The 13,478-nt window shown below is 39.8% G+C and overlaps 1 protein-coding gene across 2 annotated transcripts in view; it reads left to right on the top strand.

Annotated features, from left to right (window-relative positions):
• The window catches only part of BDKRB2 (bradykinin receptor B2), a 24,694-nt gene extending 11,216 nt beyond the window's left edge, over window positions 1-13,478 (top strand). Inside the window, exons 2-3 of one of the 2 annotated variants that reach the window (XM_017829790.1) lie at window positions 5,169-5,272; window positions 12,334-13,478. In XM_017829790.1, coding sequence (XP_017685279.1) covers window positions 12,336-13,478 — 1,143 coding nt within the window. In that variant the 5' untranslated portion in view covers window positions 5,169-5,272; window positions 12,334-12,335. The remainder of the gene's footprint in view (window positions 1-5,168; window positions 5,273-12,333) is intronic. The other variant, XM_017829791.1, reaches the window with a different exon arrangement.

Genomic DNA, 13,478 nt, shown 5'->3' with positions numbered 1-13,478 from the left:
TCTGCAGAGATGAAAAATGTGAGCAAACCATAATCTGATCATTGCCCCGGTTGGAAGAAGCCTTTCAGTTAATGATGGAAACTAGGGTGTTTTGTCAGTCTCAGCAAGTAAGACCAGGTTTTGAGTTTATTTCACCCACACTACAAACCAAGTGTATTGTTGTTCTTTACTTATTTCTACCTAGAAATAATCAGGGCCCCAGACAGCACTGTCTCCATCAAGCACATTTCCATTCCCCTTCACCTGTGTTACTTGCAAATTTGCAAGGGCCCATGACTTGCATCTGCCATCTTCATCTCTTTATTTTCTTCTGCATCTCCTCTGTCTGTGTCTTTGAGAAGGTGAGCCACTCAGTCTGAAGGCTGGACTGAGTAAGAATCTTAAACAAGTGCATTCAGGGATGAGCCCTATCCTGGCATTATTTAAAATGCCTGCTTAGGGAAGTAGCAGCATTCCTGCTTTTATTATTGTTGTAAGCTAGTGCTTGTCCACAAAAGCACCAAAGAACTTGAGAAAAGGAAGTAAAAAACTTGATGCCACTTGCAAAGTTCGACCCTGTACCCCTTACCTTACCAAGGATGAAATACAAAACATCATTTTGGACCAAATAGGAAAATCAAGTAAAGATAACCCAAAAGAATGTAAGTCAGACAAGACAGCAAATGGACACAAAGCTCAGTGTTATGCTCAGAGTTTTCTGAAGGCAAATGCTGTCAACGAAGCTCAAAATACCAGTATGCAAAAGCAGACTGATCCAGTATCATATACATGGGAAACCACAGAGGAGTGATAAGGCTCAGTGTCAGAAGTGACAGGGCTCACCCCATCTCTGAAAGAGCAGACATAGCCTGTGAGTGCCCCAGTCCAAACCTGAACTCTAGACATGGGCTGAATCTGCACCATGCCACAGTTTCTATGGAAAAGTTCTCAAGGAAGAATTCTTGTGATTGACTCTTTTTCACTCCTGCAGTGCTTTTGCAGTCCCATTCCTACTGCAGCTCCCAAATTTCTCACTCTACTGACGCTAAAAGGCTAATTGTTGGCTGAGCTTTGGACAACGAGCATTCATGGATAACCCTATCTTGTTCTTATATGGGAAATGCCAGAAAGAAGAGAAAAAAATACCCTGCCAGCCTTGCAGGGTGAGCTTGTGGTCAGTTTTCTCCTGTTTGAATATTTTCCTTCCCAGTTGTCAAAACATTTTGAGTAAACACTACAACACACACGGAAAAAGTGTGTTGTGCAAGAGTAACGTGCTTTGCTGTAGGAGAGTCAGAAAGTTATCATCTTGGTTCAGGGACACACAAAGCTTCTTGGGACTCGTGACACCAGATTGTGGAGCAGAGTCACATGAAGTCAAAGGGGGCAGGAGTGGGGTGGGCCCATGAAGAGTAAACTCCTGAAGAACTAAAGACTTGAGAAGAGTAGCAAATAATCCCGTATTCACAAGGAGAGGGAGAAGGAGTTGTGAGATTGACATCATAAACCTTGCAATTTGTGATATTCTCCAAAGATGGAAAATTGAGATTCAATAGTTATTTAAGTATTTATACTAATTTGAAATATCTTCATAAAGAGAAATGCTCTCAATTAACATTACTCAATAAGCTTGTGGCCTCTTAGTATACAGGCATGTGAATCACCTGAGTTCCAGATTTTATTCCAAGTTAAACAGAATAGGGACTTGGAAATAGGTCTTTCATCTGCCCAGTGACTACAAAGAAAGAAACAAACTCACTTATGTTTGTTAACACTTAGATTTAAGATCTTCGTATACTTCATTTCTTCGTAGACATATACTGTCTTGAGACAGCTGGAGATAGGGGAAAAAATAACTCTGTAAATCAGAACAGCTTAAACTTTCTGAGTGTGTGCTGGGAGGGGTGAAAGATAGTAATATTTGTTTTAAGAGTGGTTTGGTAGTTTTTGAATTAAACTTCTTTCTACAATAATAAAAGTTGCTGAGAAGTACAGGAAGTTCTACTGTGTTTAGTAATCCATCATGCGTAAATGGGAAAGGAAAAGCTGCACAACATTAACATAATAGAAATCTCCAGGAAAACAAAATGCTAAACCAGCTATTAAGGTTTAAATTTAACTTAGGGAATGGTTGCTGTGAGCACATTACTATGTACAGGTTTTGCATGCATCACATTTTCAGTTCTTGATGGACCCACAGTGGCAGATCTCATTTGCTTTAATTGATAAACTCTTTCTAGTATTAGCAGAAGGTTTATTGTGGAAAAATAAATGAGGGATTTACCCTCATATTTCATTCCTTCATCCAAACTACACCATGCTATGATATGCCTCAAAACAACCCTAGAACAGTGTTCAAGAGATTTGGTATTTTCTATTATTTATTTGCTTATACCTTTCTCTTTTTAATTTATTGACGCTTTGATGCAGCCTTTCTCTGCAAAAGGAATGCTCTCACTCAATGTATCACCAACAGCATTGTTTTGATGGGATGCTTTCTGAAGTCTGTGAAAGGGTTCCATACAGTTCCAAAGAACAGCTAAGTGAGCTAACACATGCAACAAAACTGCAACTAAATCTTTACGGCAAGAGCACTCCACCTAGCCCTTGTGCTCACCACTGACTGGAAGTGTTCATGTAGCCTCACAACAGATCACCTGAGAAATTTCAACAGGAAAAAGATTTCTGAGAGACTGAACCCACTCAGATTTGTAAAAATACTCTTAGTAAAATTGCTGCTTACTTATTATAATAATACATGGCATTTATAAATATTACAATAGGAAGTTTAGATGATCAGAGCTATATGGCAGCACATTTCTGATTAAATGTGTTTTCTCTTCTCTGTAATTCTGAGATGGAAGAGAAAATATTTCTTCAAGGAAAGTGGTTAATTTAAAAAGTTATTTCTTGCTGAACATTTTTAGCATATGTTGCCCTTGAGACAGTTATTAAAAGCTAAAATATAGATAGGCTTTACGTCAGTTTTGAGCTCTGAAAACCAGAATTGTTTTAAAGGACTAATTCCCAGGAGACTCTTTTCCATATCTTCTTCTGCTATAATTCTGCATTTCATTTTAGAACTATAATGCTCTATTTTATAGTCTCTATAGTGGTCTATAACACCTAAAGATTTTCTTTTTTCACAGTGGAGTTATGCCTCTAATGCTTGTGCTGAGATCATGGGGTAAAGGAGCCCCACCAAGGTGGAGGGGTGCTTCAGAAAATCCAGGGTATCTTGCTTGTCTCCAGAAGACCTCTCAGATGTCCTATATCATATACCAACCCCATGCAGGTATCCCAGACAGCCTAGACTTTCCAAAATACCCACATCCAAGTGCCTAAATTGCCTTCCAAATACCTGGCTGCTGCTCTCCCTCAAAATCACCAATTTTTTTAATTGTCTCTATGCACACTGAATACAAGTCCTCAGGTCTTCTGTGAAAAGAAAGGCAAAACTCCCTATTACTATGCCAGACCGATTTGTCACCAAATGTAGATTTCTATTTTAATTTCCTCTGCATTCCTCCTGCTTCACTGCCTGAATGTCTCTGTTTAAGTATTCCAGTTCTTTTTCTCTCTCTGGCATTTTCTTTCTTCTCTAACAGCCTAACTGAAGCAATATAATGACTAGAAAGGTAAACAGAACAGTCAGTACATGCTGAAAGTTGGCTCCAACAGCCCAGTGTGGCACATGGTAGTCCTGATGCAGAAGACTAACTCAGCATTTAACAGTCTCTAGTATTCTCCTCTCAATTTCTTGCTGCTCAGGTTTTGCTTTCCTGGCACCTAGGCTGCTTTCTGTCATCCTCTGAAAACACCTATTAACATAAAAAACCTTCTCTCTGGTTTCTTCTGTGACTTAGATGAGCCAGTTTTGTGTCCCAAAATTAAAAATAATTAAGAAAAATAACTTTAGTGAAGGCCAGTTCCCACAGTGCTCTCAACAAAACCTCCACAGCTTCATAAGGAGCCTCACTGAACAAGGGCACCTCAGTAAGATGGGAAAATCCAACAAGCTAGAACACTTGCTGCTGAAATGCAGCTTTTAGAAACTAGTGACCTGGTCTAGTGCAAGGTTCCCTGTCTGTGTCAGGGGGGTTAGAACTAGATGATCTTTAAGGTCTCATCCAAACCAAGCCATTCTGTGATTCTATGATTTTAATTTGATGGCCCTAATCTACCTGGAATTTTCATTTATTAGCACAAGAAGCACAAATCAAGGAATTTAGGATAATGCAGGTTGGAAGGGACCTTGGAAGGTCTGTAGTACAACCTCTTGCTCAAAGCTGGGTCAGCTACAAAATCAGACTATGCTACTCTGGGCTTTATCCAACTGGGTATTTAAAACTTCTGAGAATGACAAGGCTGAAATTTAATGATTTAATAGCTGGAGAAAAGTGAAAATCCTGTGTTTTGGTCCTGAAACAGCCTCTAATGTTAAATTTATTATTTCCTGGTTCAGATTAAATACAATTATTGTACTAAAACTGCTCTATCAGAACAACAGCAACATCCAGCTTTGGTGAGATTTGGACCATTTTGGAGGGCATTTTCAGTAGAAAAGTTTCTAAAATATTAATAGTATCAAGTCACAGGTCAAACACAGACTGTGATTCAAATATCACCACCAAATCTGAACTAAATCAAAACCCTGTTCATAATGAGTCCAGTCTTTTTCTGTATATAAATGTCCTGTATATATTCAGCACTTCTCTCTGAACCAGCTCATATTTTCCTCATTCTTCCAGCTCTCACCTTCTCCAGCCATTCTATTCTTCTCCATCTCAGTTAAAACTATTTTACACAGAGAAAATACTTTTTGTCAGAATCATCCCAGTTATTGGATGAGATGTATAAAAAGCATTGAAAAATAACTTACCAGGTTGTTTAAGGCTAAAAAGTATGGAATTTTTTTAGGAAATTATAACTCTGGAGAGTCTTAACTAAGAACATTCAAAATTTCCACTTAGGAAAAAAAAAGTTATGCAAAGTACTTCATTGCACTTGATTGGCTCTGTGCTCTCTCCATACCTTTCTTTAGTTGATTACAGACCATATTCGAATTGAATGGCTTCATCTCCCACCCAGGGAGAAAAATTAGTAGCCTCTGCTCACCTTAGTCCCATTTTTATTGAAATAACTGTTTTAACAGAACAACTTTCTTTTTTCCTTTTTTCCTAACACAGTTGATATAGACACCCTTAACGATAACTGCAGAGCGAGAGCTTCTTTCCATTGTGTGACTCAATTTTACACACTGAAGAGTATCTAAAAATCACACTTTTGAGAGGTAACTCCTCTATATATTTTCTTTATTGCCTTAATTTTCCGACAAATTATGGGGTTGATTTGTGTTAAAAATAACTTTTTATTCTGTAAGGTTGTTTCTGCCCCAGTCAAGTTCCTGAATCTGGTTCAACACGAAGCCTCACGAACCGTGAGGGCAGCTGTAAAGTAAAAGGGACAGTGAAGGGTGAATGAAGAGCAGGAAACATTTAAGTTAACATTGCCGCAACAGTGTCCGCTGATCTACAACCTCAAATGTGCTAAACCCCATTAGAGATTCATTATACAAAAATCGGAAATTAAAAATTAAAGTCATGGGGTCAGTAAAAGCAGAACATTTCAGGAATCTTTCTGGCACTTCCTTTATCTCTCAAAAATAATTAATGCCTCCACAATAAAACAGAATTAAAAGGACATTCTGAGAACGTTTCGGAACACATTTCAGAGATGTTACAAGAGTGATATAATGTTACCTTTCCACATTCAGCCAGGCAAAGATACAAATCAAACCCATTTTATCACCACAGAGAGGTGTACAAGCAGTCTCATTGAGCTCAGATTAGATGGAAACGAGGGTCTCAGTGAACTGGGGATAGATGACAAAGGTGATTTTTTTCAAGAGTAAAGGTTGCAAGAAGAGGAGGTTGAAATAGAAGCTTTTAAAATAATCCTTATGGAGAAGGTAAAGAATTTATAAAAAGAATGTCTTGTCTGTATTTTTGTTCATACTTAGCTCTGAGTGTAAGTCCATCACAGAAGCTGACTCAATCTTCCACACACCTTTGGGTTCCTGCTGAGCAATGCCTTTGCTCATGCTATCCCATCACATGTGCTTCAGGCCTGCTAGACCTGTAGGTGTGGAGCTGAAGGAGAAATTATGCATTGAGATTCTTTTGGTACAACCTCTTACTAAATAAAACAACTTAACTGAGTCTATTAGGCTTACACTCCCAGCTCCTGAGAGTAGCAGTACTTACACAGATTCAGCAGGACACGGGCTTCCTTGCACACACCACACTGCTGAGGACTGCCCTTACCTACAGCAGCTTTCAAACTCCTGATATTTCCCATTTCAGTCACAGCAGATCTGTCAGGTAGACACCTTTTTTCTTCTTACGGCTCTGACAGTTCCTCTGTTAAATTGGGGGCTTTTACACTAGCATAAAGAAGCAAGGCTGCCAGGCTAATAGGCACCCCCAGCAAACACCTGGCTGTCCAAGCTGGGCTCAGAGATGTTCAGGAGGACAAATCCACACAAAAAAAAATGCATAGCATCAAAGCAGGCTTGGCTCTGCACAGAAACACAAAGTTAGAGGAGAGGCTGTGGCAGCCCTTGGGTGTTTTGCTGTTTCTTTCTGTAGCTGAGCTGTTTTCTAAAAAAGCACCATGTCACAAGTCAGCCAGTGCCCCTCTCAGTTTGCAGCCATTCACTCAAAGCCATGTTTGTCCCCCCAGCTTTTCCACTCCTCTGTGCCACTGACACCCACCTGTATATAGAACTGTATGTATGTATGGCAAGCCATCTGTATGCATCTGAAAACACTTCTGGCCACTGACAGCACTTAAAAGAAACCAGGTAATTGTAAAATTCTGCTAAGGATGCTACAGACTGGGTGTCATACTTATCCTTCATAAGACCTTGATAAGAAATCCCTGAGATGAATGGAAAACAGCTGCTTTCTAGGCAACATTCATCATGAATGATTGTCCATCACAGAAATTTCTCATTTGGAGAAGGGAGGCCTTTGGCCCACTCTTTCCTTTTTCCTTGCAAATTGGACTATGCAGGATAACACCAGGACTGGGTACCCATGCTTTTTAATATTCCCTCTTTTGCTCCAGCAAACCACATTATAGCAGTTAACATCATAATAGCATTTATCTGGTTTAGGCCCCACCTTTTGTCCCTGAGGACAAAATTGGCAAGGTTAATATTATGACAATCTCAGAATACACTAACTAGAAATTTCACGCCTTGTTTCTGCAAGATGTAATCAGCAAAGTCACAACAGCTTCAAAATATGCTTTACAAAGTCCCTTCCTTACTCCTACAGCGTAGATTATTGCAGGTAACATTGCAATAACCTGAATACTTATTACACATTTCAGAACTTGTCCTTGCATAACACGACTGAGAACATCATAAGACTTCAAGTTATTCACTATATCTTAGCTTACAGTAAATGTACAAGGAAAGATTAACACCAGTGGTGGTACTAATAGAATCATGAGTTCAGTAGCTGTAGGGCTTCATCCTGATGCAAAACAGATTGTGAAAAACATTCACCTGAAGCATCATGCCCTATCTGGGGAATAAAGCTGTCCTGGAGCTTGCTTACATCCAGTAGCAGCATTAACTGAGCTCTGACCCTTTTTACCCTGTCATTCCATTCCTTAGCTCACAATTCTTGATCCTTCAAGGGCGTTTTGTTCCCTTTCATCATATTCCCCTTCTTTTCTTTCACAGGCCTCAGCACGTGTGCCTGTAGCATGGATACTTTTCCTACACTCACGACATTCTAAGATTAATCACTCTCCTGGACTCCTTGGCTTGATGATAAACTCATGCCTGTCTCCTGGCATGCTCCCTTCAGTGCAGCATGTACAGGTCAGTTCTTGAACAGCAGGACATCCCACAGGGTTACCAGGCAATACCAAGGTGCACTAATGACTCTGCCCAGCCCTCAGAGCTTTCGGGCTATGTCACTGGTGACCACCACCTTTTTGGAGTCCTACTTCACTTGCCTGTAATGACAATCCAACAGTCCAACAACTACAGTTGATTAGCCCTTTTTTCCCAGTCCCTCTGCAAGGGTTCTTAATTTGTAGCATTGGCAGAATCTGTCCATCACTCACTCAAAGTATCCCTGCATGAGTCGACCCCAAAGCCTTCCTCCCTTGGCAAGGGCAGTGTCTACAAGAGGCACAGGGCTCACTGCCTCCCACACAGCCCACCCTGCAGCCCTCCTTTGTTGAAACATTGCCTTTTGTACCCAATGCTATTAGCAAAAATATTCTAGAACAACATGAGATAACAGCTGACAGTGGGGTTAGTGACTGTCAAGGAGGAGGTAAACTCACAGTAGGAGCTGCACGCCATCAGGGTCAAATTCAGCCCCCAGAGGGATCCCTCACAATCAGTAATGAGAGATTACTTCAGCTGAGCAGTGTTTCAGTCAAAACTGTCAGACAAAATCTTACTAAGAGTCTCTGCTGGGATATTAGGCCTGCCTTGCATAGCACAGGAAGTATTTGTGGAGAACATGTGAGAGGATTAGATTTATTTTCACCAACCTATGATAAGAAGATGGCAAATCACTTCCTTTTCCTAGTTGTGGCTTTGTCAATCATAATTTATTCAGTAAGCACATACTTCAAATTACTTTCCTGTGCTATACAGAACAGCACCAAGCACATCATTTTAGCCCTAAATATTACAATTTGTAAATTGATCATTAGCACACCTTACGTTGTTCTTTACCCTATTTTTATCAATGCTTTATGGAAGGGCTTGGGGTAGGGACCAAGGAGGCAGGTTGCCAGAAGTCTCATGTCATGGACTTGATCACTTCCTAACTAGTCCCTACACATTGTTTCTAGACCACAGTAATATGATATAACTAATTTTTTAAAAAATTATTCCAGGTTTTCCCTTCTAAAACCAAAATTTAAAAGACATTAATTGCAGGGAAAATGTGGATAAATCTATATGCAGTTTTGGAGCTGCTATTTGCTGTAAATTAATTCCTGTTTATTGTTTTTCTATTAATCATATAATAAGGCAAACTCATAGAAAAAGCCAACATAGCATTTATGGCCACTCTCTGAATTACTAATGAGCATCTTATTAGATATGTGTATAAATCCAACTTCAAAGCACTTTTTTCTGATGGTTCACAGCTTGCTGACAACAGAAGAAACAGCTTTTGCTGTTTGCATCACCCAACAGAATTTCTGTGTTCTCAGATGACCTTTTGTTGATCACCCATTAGTACTTCTCTACAGTGAAAAGTGTCAGTGTACATAGAAAGGGAGACTTGAAACTGCTGTTTGCAATTTGTTAGCAGCATCTCTCACAGCCACAAAAGTTGGGCTGTGAGATATCTAAGTGTTGATGAATACCAGCACCTTGATGCCAGGCTTTGCTATAGGGACATCAAAGATATTAAAAACAGCAGGACAAAAATGACTTGCAGTTAATATGAGACATAGGACATAACATAAAATATTTCTATAAATATATGAAAAATAAAAGGATAATGGAGGAAAGTCTAGGCCTGCTACCAAAAGGAAAAGGGAAGCATTAACTAAAAGAATAATACAAAGTTCAATGACAGCTTGGTGTTAGTCCTCTCAGAAATGGAAACTCTGGTTTGATATTTAAGGCGATTGATTTGGACAATTGAATGTATGTGAATTGGGAAGGAACAATTTAAAGAATACATGGAGTTATGTAAAGTGGCAGGATTGTATATAATGGTTCAGAAATTAGGAGAAGAATTAGGTGTGGTTCAGAAATTAGGAGAAGAAATCTTTGCTATCAATTTGTGAAACCAGGAAGAATGGAGATATCTCAGAACTCCGGAGAGGGTAAAACACAATACTTATATTTAAAAAAGGCACAGATAGCAATACCCTGTGATTATACTATGTATAATAATACCTGGAATTAAATACCTGGAAATCATGACAGCAAAATATTAAATAATCAGTATATCCACATATGGAGGATAATAAAGAAGAACCAAGTAATAATGAACTACCAATACACACTCGTCAAGAATGAGGTTACATTGGACTAATCCAATCTGGTTTAATGGATAAAGAAAAGCATATACGGGTTTCAGAGGGGCTTTTGGTATTATCCAATATTCCATTCTACTGAAATATGAACAAATACAGTCACAGAAAGATGCACCACAGGTGCATGTGCTCTACTATGCCTGCAAAGGTTCAAACAAAAATAAAATTGCTAGTCCAAGCATTTACAACCTACACTAGTTGCTTATATCTGGAAGAAGAAAAGAGGACATAAATCAGAATATTAGGAATGCTGTGCAACATGCACTGTAGACAGCATTTACTGTCAGTATAAAAGAAATAACTCCATATCCACTAGACTTAGAAGCTCCAGTTAACCAGCGCCAGTAAAAGCAGGAGTCACTGGAGGGGTGTCTACAGCATGCAGTGAGTGCTGTGTAATAAGGGGGTTCCACAAACCCTTTCTCCAGATGCTGGTTGAAAACCATCAGTAATCAAAAGGATACAAGTGTCCCTAGGCTGTGGGAGTTCTAACAGTGGCAAGGCTAATAAAACATATGTTCCTGCATTTAGATATGGGCTTGAAAAGTTGGTGTTTTGGAAGGATGAACCTGGAGAATGAGAATGTGTTGTTACCCATCTTAACACAAATACTGTCCTTTGCTCAAGTTATGAAGGGTTGGACAGATGTGTTGCTGATGTTTTGTACTTATTAATCCATTTTAAGTTGCCCTGTCTCAATCCCACTTTCCTGTTCTATTCAGTTACCTGTCCTATCTGACAGCCTTGTTGAAAATTTTACTTTACAGAGAGATTCCCTTTGTTACTGCCTTTACTGTACTTACTAAGATATGGTCTTCATCTTTGCTTTTGGTTTCAAGCACTACGCTGTTTTGTTAACACAAAGTACACAAAATATGACCACCATTTTTCAGTAATTCTGTAACCAACAGCCAAATGTCTATATGCATACTAAGCACTGACACTTATCAGCCAACAAGTCCAGTAACCAGAACACAAATGAGAACACCATCCTTTCAGGAATTACAAATGTGTCCCTTTTTACTGCCAACTTACCAGTTGACTAGGACAAGTGTCTTAATTAAAAACACATTATTGGACAATCTTCCAAACCATAACATAAATGGTGGTACTTCGAAGATCTGGAAAAAGATAAACAGTGTTTCTGTCACCCAGTCCAGAGAGTTATATGGACATATCTGAGAAGCCAATTTTGCATTTGGATAATATCTCAGCAATCATTACCCAAGACCACAACAACAAAAAACACAGTTATTTTGTCAGTACTGAGTGATGTTGCACACTCAATTTCTGTTTGGTTTTGGTAATATTTAAGTGCCCATCTGACATTTATGCCTGTAAATAGCTCCCTGTAAGATCTCAAGCTCTTCTGATCTGTAGAACATTTACAGTACAACACCTGATTTTCACACTGTGCTCTTGCACCCAAGCTGGCTGACTGCAGCCTGACTTCAAAGAGATCCTGGCTTATGTGATGTCTCTATCTCTGTCAGACTACCAACCTCACCACTGCACACCTATTAGAACTGAACTCCCGCGTGAAGGTTGTACCACTTATCTCTCCCGTGACTTAGCTGCAGAAACTCAGAGACAGAAATACATAGACAATTCTGGTGAGAAGCTGAGAAAGGCACACTGCTGGCAACACTGATCCTTGCTCCTGCAGCTTTCTCAATGCAAACTAGAGCCAAAACTAAATGTCTGTTGTGTCAGTCATAACATTTGGGAAAATATACAGTGCTCTTTGGGGCGGAAGCACCACTGAATTCTACCCAAGTCTTGCTCTACAGGACAGGGTGTAAAATGTTGAGGGATATGACACAGAACCAGCAGCTTAACAGCGAACAATGTGAGATACCAGGCACATCTGTCCTTTAGGACACTATGGCTATCAACATACAGAGATAAGAAAACAAAGTAAAGATGAACCTCCTCAAAGAATTAACAAAGACTTGCTACCGGTGAATAAAAGCTGGTAAATGTTCTCTTCAGTTAATCTGTTCATAATAATGCCTGTTGTTGCTTCATCCCCTCTGTTTCACTCGCCCAAAATTGGTCCATGTAGTCCACAACAGTGCAGTCTGTGAAACTTTCAGCGAGTACATCTGGTGCCTGTGAGAAAGCAACACGAGGAGTTGTAAGCCTGGTCAAAAGCTACACTTTTAGAACATTAGGAAAAGCAGAGACAGCTTTTCTTACTGTGTCTTTTGCAGCAATAAGTTAGAGGCAGCAGTCTCATGTCACCTATTTTCTTTTGCACAGAAATGGTTTCCATCACAACTGAAAATGTTACACAACTGTACAACATGACCAGCCAGGAGCTCACAGTCAGTCCAGCAGATGTCCACAATAATTCAGGAGTGGATCAGATAAATCCATATAAATGTGTTAATGAAGATGTAGAGACGTGGCTACAAGAATATCAGCCTGGATTCGTCTGGTTTATATTTGTTCTGGGAGCAATAGAAAATTCCTTTGTCCTCACTGTCCTGTGTTTCCACAAGAGTAGCTGTACAGTGGCTGAAATTTACCTAGCAAACATGGCACTTGCTGACCTAATGTTGGTCTGTGTTTTACCTTTCTGGGCCATTTATATTTCTAATGGATTTGAATGGCCTTTTGGCCTGTTTCTCTGTAAAGCTGTCAACAGTATGAGTTACATGAACTTTTATTCTAGCATTTATTTCCTGACGCTAGTGAGCATTGACCGCTACTTGGCCTTGGTGAAAACCATGTCCCTGGGACGGATGCGACGAACCGTCTGTGCCAAATGGAATAGCTTTGTAATCTGGACATGTGCTTTGCTCATATGTTCACCTACAATGGCGTTTCGAAAGTTACAGTATTTTGAAGAATACAATATCACAGCCTGTGCCCTTATTTACCCAGCCAGCTACTGGGAGCCTACAAACAACTGCTTGCTGAATATTGTGGGTTTCATGATCCCACTCTGTGTAATTACCTATTGCACTATACAAATCATCAAAGCCTTACGCAGCAGTGAGCTACAAAAAATGAAGGCAGTCCAGACAGAGAGGAGAGCCACCATGCTGGTCCTTACTGTGCTCTTGCTGTTCATCATTTGCTGGCTTCCATTCCAGATCAGCACATTCATTGACACAATCCATTACTTCTCACCCACGCTCAAATGCCTGGAAGACATCAATGACATACTGACTCAGATAGCTGTTTACTGTGCCTTTAGCAACAGCTGCCTGAACCCAGTCCTATATGTAATTGTGGGGAAGCACTTCCAGAAGAAGGCTGCAGAATTCTACAAGGGCTTGCTCCCAAAGAGGTTCACAAAATCACAGTCTGTGCGGATGGAAAACTCCCTGGACACTTTAAGAACTTCCATTTCAAGTGAATACCCAAGGAAAAAGTCTGTTTTGCCATTACCTCGATAG

This window comes from Lepidothrix coronata, unplaced genomic scaffold (genome assembly GCF_001604755.1).
Source record: "Lepidothrix coronata isolate B3197 unplaced genomic scaffold, Lepidothrix_coronata-1.0 Scaffold169, whole genome shotgun sequence".
NCBI lineage: Eukaryota > Metazoa > Chordata > Aves > Passeriformes > Pipridae > Lepidothrix > Lepidothrix coronata.
This window is presented reverse-complemented; position numbering and strand designations above follow the sequence as displayed.